Source organism: Bactrocera neohumeralis, chromosome 4 (assembly GCF_024586455.1).
Source record: "Bactrocera neohumeralis isolate Rockhampton chromosome 4, APGP_CSIRO_Bneo_wtdbg2-racon-allhic-juicebox.fasta_v2, whole genome shotgun sequence".
NCBI lineage: Eukaryota > Metazoa > Arthropoda > Insecta > Diptera > Tephritidae > Bactrocera > Bactrocera neohumeralis.
In genome coordinates this window covers 59,477,086-59,485,642 of record NC_065921.1, presented here as the reverse complement: position 1 = coordinate 59,485,642, position 8,557 = coordinate 59,477,086, and the positions used below count along the sequence as shown (strand labels likewise).

At 36.4% G+C, this 8,557-nt stretch overlaps 1 protein-coding gene across 1 annotated transcript; it reads left to right on the top strand.

Moving 5' to 3' along the window:
* Window positions 1-4,087: 4,087 nt before the first annotated feature.
* On the top strand, window positions 4,088-4,721 carry LOC126754636 (putative nuclease HARBI1). Its single transcript, XM_050466754.1, has 2 exons — window positions 4,088-4,217; window positions 4,301-4,721. The coding sequence occupies exons 1-2, from the start codon at window positions 4,088-4,090 to the stop codon at window positions 4,684-4,686; spliced, it is 516 nt and encodes a 171-aa protein (XP_050322711.1). The 3' UTR covers window positions 4,687-4,721.
* The last annotated feature ends 3,836 nt before the right edge of the window (window positions 4,722-8,557 follow it).

Here is an 8,557-nt window from a genome sequence, read left to right as displayed (position 1 = left end):
CGTATTTGCACCACTCTTAATGCATGTGCGTCGCTCAACGACATTATAGTTTAATTCGTTCACATTTATGGGCGACAAAATGTCGACAAAATTGTATGCAATGAATACAACGATTACTTCACATCCATAAAATTAAAATACATTACGAGTATGAATTGGAGTGGTATAATCGCATAAGTGAGTGAGTTGAATGCCGAGAGCGAGTGCATGAGCTTATGGGTATAAGTGGATACTTAAAATGGCTACCTACTCTCTGCTATGTCGATGGCATACAGTAGTTAGTTGCAAATCGCTATATTACATGCAAAAATTAAAAATAAACGAAAATTTAACGACGATATAACGCATTTTAATGGCAATATTATCACAACGGAAAATCGCTATCTCTCAATTCGTAGGGTTTAGTGTCACGTGGTACATCAAAATCTATTCAACTTAACGGCAATCACCTCAACTGAACGCAACTCAAAGCGCGTTCCCACTAAAATGAATTCTCACATACAATATTATAGATACCTGTATAGTTGTATACGTTCAATCTCTCAATTCATAGGCCCTAGTGTCACGTGGTACATCAAAATCTATTCAACTCTATGCAACTCATAGCGCGTTCACACTAAAATGAATTCTCAAATACAATATTATAGATACCTGTATAGTTGTGTACGTTCAAACTGTTAGTGGTGTGCTCAATGAAGTGTTATTCGATATAGTATTTGCATTTCCAATTATTTTTATCTACTAAAAGCATTAACACAATTAAACGCATGCAAAATACAAGCGTCGGCCCACTGCCGACTCACATGCCATAGCTATGTAATTGTATTTGGGGAGCTGATTATGTTTTGCAACTTCCCCCACAGAATCTTTATCTTTTTATACCCTGAACAGGGTCTGTCTGTCCGTCTGTCTGTCTGTCTGTATATATACTAGGAACTAGTCCCTCAGTTTTTAAGATATCGTTTAGAAATTTTGCAAACGTCATTTTCTCTTCAAGAAGCTGCTCATTTGTCGGATCGGCCGATATCGGACCACTATAGCATATAGCTGCCATACAAACTGAGCGATCGGAATCAAATGCTTGTATGGAAAACTTTCACATTTGACAAGATATATTCACGAAATTTTGTACATGTTATTTTCAAAGGCAACAATGTAATCTCCGAAGAAATTGTGCAGATCGGTTAACTATAGCATATAGCTGCCATACAAACTGAACGATCGGAATCAAGTTCTTGTATGGACAACTTTCACATTTGACAAGATATATTCACGAAATTTTGTACATGTTATTTTCAAAGGCAACAATGAATTCTCCGAAGAAATTGTTCAGATCGGTTAACTATAGCATATAGCTGCCATACAAACTGAACGATCGGAATCAAGTTCTTGTATGCACAACTTTCACACTTGACAAGATATATTAACGAAATTTGGTATATGTTATTTTCTAAAGCAACAATGTAATCTCCGAAGAAATTGATCAGATCGGTTAACTATAGCATATAGCTGTCATACAAACTGAACGATCGGAATCAAATGCTTGTATGGAAAACTTTCACATTTGACAAAATATATTCACGAAATTTGGTATATATTATTTTCTAAAGCAACAATGTAATCTCCGAAGAAAATGTTCAGATCGGTCGACTATAGCATATAGCTGCCATACAAACTGAACGATCGGAATCAAGTTCCTGTATGGACAACTTTCACATTTGACAAGATATATTCACGAAATTTGGTATATATTATTTCCTAAAGCAACAATGTAATCTCGAAAGAAATTGTTCAGATCGGATTACTATAGCATAAAGCTGCCATACAAACTGAACGATCTGAATCAAGATCTTGTATGGACAACTTTCACATTTGACAAGATATATTCAGGAAATTTGGTGTATATTATTTCCTAAAGCAACAATGTAATCTCCGAAGAAATTGTTCAGATGGGTTAACTATAGCATATAGCTGCCATACAAACTGAACGATCGGAATCAAATGCTTGTATGGAAAACTTTCACATTTGACAAAATATATTCACGAAATTTGGTATATATTATTTTCTAAAGCAACAATGTAATCTCCGAAGAAATTGTTCAGATCGGTTGACTATAGCATATAGCTTCCATACAAACTGAACACATAGTTACTAACAGAGATGCACCTGTGAAGGGTATTTAGCTTCGGTGCAACCGAAGTTAACGTTTTTTCTTGTTTCTATTTAAATCCTGCCTAATGATTTTCATTCTCATATAATGTATATAACTGCATGTAACTATTAAAGGAATGTTTTTATGAAAATAAATCATCCAGAACTTTTTTTTAAAGCGTAAAATTTTGCACCATATTATTATCTCTATAATAATATTTCTTTATCTATTTTAAAAATAAGATATTGTTGGAAAAAAACATGTTTAAATAATGGTTGTCAACAAAGTCTTGCGGTATTTTCGCTAGTTGGCGCTGAAAGCGCGTAGTTCTAGTTTTATTCGTGGCATGGGGTCATGCTATACCTTTTGGAAAGCTCATTTCACGCGCTAACACGTGTTTGATTGATTGCCGTTTCTTTTAAGTCGTTCGTGAGTTATAGCGTCGCAAACATGGAGCAAAATAAAGAGAAAATACGGCATATTTTACAGTACTACTACGATAAAGGCAAAAATGCATCTCAAGCCTCCAATAAAATTTGTGCAGTTTATGGACCCGATACAGTTTCTATTTCCACCGCACAACGATGGTTTCTACGTTTTCGTTCTGGTGTAGAGGTGGTCGAAGATGCGCCACGCTCCGGAAGGCCTGTCGTCGAAAATTGCGATAAAATCGCTGAATTGGTCGAAAGAGACTGGCATAGTAGCAGCCGTCGCATCGGTCAAGAGCTGGGCATGAGTCATCAAAAATTCATTTCAATTTCAATATAAAAAATTCAATAAAAATTCCGCAAGACTTTTTCGACAACCCATTATAAAGTATTGTACTAAATTCACAAAGTCCACCACGTGGTATGAGCAGCACAGAGTCTAAAGATCAATTGTATGATATATTTGATGTATGGTATAACTTTAACTGCGCAGAACATTTAGAGAAATGATTTTATAGTCAGGAAGATCTGGGGGGTTACTCTGTAATGCGTTACGAATAGCAATGCGTTGCGAAAGCGAATTGCGTTGCGAAGGGCAATTGGTACTCTGTAACACTTTTGCATTGTAAACAATGTCGCACTGTTTTCCCGTTGACATATTTCCAGTATAGTTGACATTACTGACCGAAAAGAAGGAGAATGAAAACAAAATCAATAACAGAAAAGTGAAAAAGTGTAGAAAATTGACAGACGTACATAATTCAATTTGAAAAGTTTTATGTAAAAGTAATTTTAAATCAATGAAAAAGGTGTGGATATGGATTTCGTTGTGTTATGGGAGGAAAACACAAAATATGAACGAGTTGAGCGGAAAATTATTAGGGACAAGTCTAATGTGATGAGTCTTAGTGAAAAAAGGTAAGTTTGAATGATAAAGTGTAATGTAATTCTTCAAACTTGTTTGTGCTTCTACTCGTAAATAGTTTCGTGCAAAACTTTCGCTTAAGCAAGGAATCATTCAAATATGTGTTGGATAGCATAAGTAGTGAGCTAAAAACTCCACGTAGGTCCACAGGAATACCCGAAATTGTGAAATTAGCGGCAACTTTAAAGTTTTTGGCGCAGGGAGGGTATCAACAGCAAATTGGACAAGATTACCATACAGGACTAGCTCAACAAACAGTTTCGCGATGTGTGTTTGAAGTTAGTAAAGCAATTGAGAAAATGCTGTGTCTAAAACACATAAGTTTAGCAATGTCTTCAGAGGAGAAATATTAAGCGAAACGAGCTTTTTACTCAATGTCTGGAATTCCAGGAGTAATTGGAGTGGTGGATGGTACTCACAGCCAAATGATACGACCGGCAGTTTATGAGCATTTTTATTTCAATAGGAAATTAAAGCATAGTGTATAAACGCTATGGTGGTAAGGCAATTGTTTTTTTTAATTTATCTTTGTTTTTTTATAAATATTGTTTCCAAAACCTAGATATGTATGTGATCATAAGATGATAATAAAAGCCGTTAACGGTCGGTTTGCTGGGGCGTGTCATGATTCACATGTTTGGAATTTGTCAAGCGAGCGCCAAGATTTACAAACCAACTATGTGAATGGAGAAATAGGAATTCGCATTCTTAGTGAGCATATACACATTCGTTAATTTTACTCATTAGCTATTATATGCATCAATTATTTTGCTAACTTAATTTTTTTCTTACAGGCGACTCTGGATATCCGCTTGAGCCATGGCTTTTAACTCTATACAGAAATGCTGCTGAAAACTCTGCTGAAAATTACTACATTATAAAATTTTCAAAAGCCAGACCCCATATCGAACGAGTATTTGGAGTATTAAAAGCGCTTTTCCGATGCCTTTTAGCTGCTAGAGAACTACATTATGCCCCAGAAAAAGTGGTGCAAATTTTGAACGTATGTTGTACTCTTCATAATATTTGCACTCCTTTTAATGAGGAATCACGTGCCAATATAGCAATAGAAGTTGAAAAAGTCGATGTTAGTTATACTGAAACCATAGGAAATGCGAATGAAACCAATATTGCTAAACGTTTAAGGGATCAAATAAAAAACAGTATGAGTACTTTATAAACATATAACTCTATTTAATAAAGTAAACTTTTTAAATTTTCACATTTATTTGATTAAAATTCACATTAATGATATAACGCTTTAGTCTCTTGCACATGTGTATATATATCTATATATGTAAGTATATGTAATAAAAAGTAAAAACTATCACATCAACACAAAATACGTATTTAAATCAAAACATTTCATTTAAACTATTAATATAATAAATAAATAATTATCAGTAAGTATTAAAAAATACAACATTTTTATTGGTCGCGCCGTTCAATTTCTAGCATTTGCTTTTTTAGTTCTAATGTTGCAAATTTAGTTTTGTTTTGGCCAAATCAATCCTTTTTTTGTGTTCGAATTTTTCAACAGCTAATCTATATTTTCTTTTACTAATTTTATGTTCACGCTCATAATTCCCGTCCTGCTATATGGCGCAGAGGCTTGGGCGATGACAGCAACCGATGAGTCGACGTTATGATACGTTAGATTTATGGTCCTTTGCGCATTGGCCACAGCGAATATCGCATTCGATGGAACGATGAGCTGTACGAGATATATGACGACATTGACATAGTTCAGCGAATTAAAAGACAGCGGCTACACTGGCTAGGTCATGTTGTCCGGATGGATGAAAACACCCAGCTCTGAAAGTATTCGACGCAGTACCCGCCGGGGGAAGCAGAGGAAGAGGAAGACCTCCTCCGTTGGAAGGACCAAGTGGAGAAGGACCTGGCTTCGCTTGGAATATCCAATTGGCGCCACGTAGCGAAAAGAAGAAACGACTGGCGCGCTGTTGTTAACTCGGCTATAATCGCGTAAGCGGTGACTACGCCAATTAAGAAGAAGAATTTTATGTTTGTTTTATCATAATTTTGCATTCACCTTTAGGTTTTCATTAGATTCAGGCAACACTTTTAATGAACCTTTGTGATAAGCGATTTGGTTATCCACCTACTTATTTAAAAGGCTCTCTTGCTTTTGCGGAGCGACTCTTTGACGTGAACAATGTGGCATTTCATCCACTGGCGTTGGTTCATTCTGTCGGAATTCGTCGGTTGTGATATCTGACCCACTTGGTTGCGTTTACTGTGCTGCACCAAATTCTGAGGTGCCGCTTATTCCACTGACGGATATTTCCATTGCCAGGAGCTCACTAACCTGCTCCTCCAACGGTGTTAAGGAGCAATGACTTGGAGGACCACCACCAGTTCCAGAGAGTTAGTTTGTTCCGCCGCATTTTTGCTTTCAAATGGGTTTTATAATCCGACCAAGCCTTTAAATAATTAAGTAATATGTGCTTCAAAAATCATTAATAATTAATCTTCATTACCTTTTTCCATTTTAAAACATCGCGCGATGGTAGCCCCGCAGCATTAAGGTCACATACCAACTCTTTCCATGAATTATTTGCAGCATTTTTCGTGTCCACAGTTTTGAGTTGTCCTTTGGAAAGTTCCGAATATGTTTTCATATAATTAGCTAAAATTTCGAATTGTGTTGGGTTTGTTTGTTTATTTTTAGAATGTTCCCTGTTAAATAATTTTTTTTTTAATTAAAACTACAAATATACCTTATAAACTTACTTTTTTTGTCCGTTGCGCTTGCCAGTTTGATATCGAATCAAAAATTCGTTAAACGCACAGATTTTACACTCGTTTACGCAATACAGAGTGCTGCCATTGCGAAGCGGTAAAACGCAATTTCCAATGTGCTTACAGATTTGCTTTTTTTCTTCAACGAGCGTTTTCACTTGCGCAACGCCTTACAGAGTAACCCCCCTGTAATTGCGAAAAAAATTGATTTTTATACTCTCGCAACAATGTTGCTAACGAGAGTATTATAGTTTTGTTCACATAACGGTTGTTTGTAAGTCCTAAAACTAAAAGAGTCAGATATAGGTTATATATACCAAAGTGATCAGGGCGACGAGTAGAGTCGAAATCCGGATGTCTGTCTGTCCGTCCGTCCGTCTGTCCGTCCGTCTGTCCGTCCGTCCGTTCGTCTGTCCGTCCGTCCGTGCAAGCTGTAACTTGAGTAAAAATTGAGATATCATGATGAAACTTGGTACACGTATTCCTTGGCTCCATAAGAAGGTTAAGTTCGAAGATGGGCAAAATCGGCCCACTGCCACGCCCACAAAATGGCGGAAACCGAAAACCTATAAAGTGTCATAACTAAGCCATAAATAAAGATATTAAAGTGAAATTTGGCACAAAGGATCGCATTAGGGAGGGACATATTTGGAAGTAATTTTTTTGGAAAAGTGGGCGTGGCCCTGCCCCCTACTAAGTTTTTTGTACATATCTCGGAAACTATTATAGCTATGTCAACCAAACTCTACAGAGTCGTTTTCTTCAGGTATTTCCATATACAGTTCAAAAATGGAAGAAATCGGATAATAACCACGCCCACCTCCCATACAAAGGTTATGTTGAAAATCACTAAAAGTGCGTTAACCGACTAACAAAAACGTCAGAAACACTAAATTTTACGGAAGAAGTGGCAGAAGGAAGCTGCCCCCAGGCTTTATTTAAAAATTGAAAATGGGCGTGGCGCCGCCCACTTATGGACCAAGAAGCATATCTCAGGAGCTACTAGACCGATTTCAATGAAATTCGGTATATAATGTTTTCTTAACACCCTGATGACATGTACGAAATATGGCTGAAATCGGTTCACAACCACGCCTTCTTCCAATATAAAGCTATTTTGAATTCCATCTGATGCCTTCTTTGTATAATACGAGTATAAACATTAGGAACCAATGATGATAGCGGAATAAAACTTTACACAAATACGGTATTTGAAAAATATGTAAATGACGGATAATGAAATCTCGATTATCACTTTACCATGCGAGAGTATAAAATGTTCGGTGACACCCGAACTTAGCCCTTCCTTACTTGTTTCAAAGCATTTTTGTTCCAGATACTTCAATTGTTAACAAAAATATTACTAATGCTATATATATTGTAAAATTGAAGTACACCTACATTTACTTCTTTTTTTGTATGAAATATTAATTCATTTTTAAATACTTACTTTATATAGCAGGTATAAGTTATATTAAAATACTTTATATACGTTTAATTACATTATACCTAATTTTTATACTCTCGCAACAAGTTGCTAAGGAGAGTATTATAGTTTTGTTCACATAACGGTTGTTTGTAAGTCCTAAAACTAAAAGAGTCAGATATGGGGTTATATATACCAAAGTGATCAGGGTGACGAGTAGAGTTGAAATCCGGATGTCTGTCTGTCCGTCCGTCTGTCCGTCCGTCTGTCCGTCCGTCCGTGCAAGCTGTAACTTGAGTAAAAATTGAGATATCATGCTGAAACTTGGTACACGTATTTGTTGGCTCCATAAGAAGGTTAAGTTCGAAGATGGGCAAAATCGGCCAACTGCCACGCCCACAAAATGGCGAAAACCGAAAACCTATAAAGTGTCATAACTAAGCCATAAATAAAGATATTAAAGTGAAATTTGGCACAAAGGATCGCATTAAGGAGGGGCATATGTGGACGTAATTTTTTTGGAAAAGTGGGAGTGGCCCCGCCCCCTACTAAGTTTTTTGTATATATCTCAGAAACTACTATAGCTATGTCAACCAAACTCTACAGAGCCGTTTCCTTCAGGCATTTCCATAAACAGTTCAAAAATGGAAGAAATCGGATAATAACCACGCCCACTTCCCATACAAAGGTTATGTTGAAAATCACTAAAAGTGCGTTAACCGACTAACAAAAAACGTCAGAAACACTAAATTTTACGGAAGATATGGCAAAAGAAAGCTGCACCCAGACTTTTTTCAAAAATTGAAAATGGGCGTGGCGTCGTCCACTTATGGACCAAAAACCATATCTCAGGAACTACTCA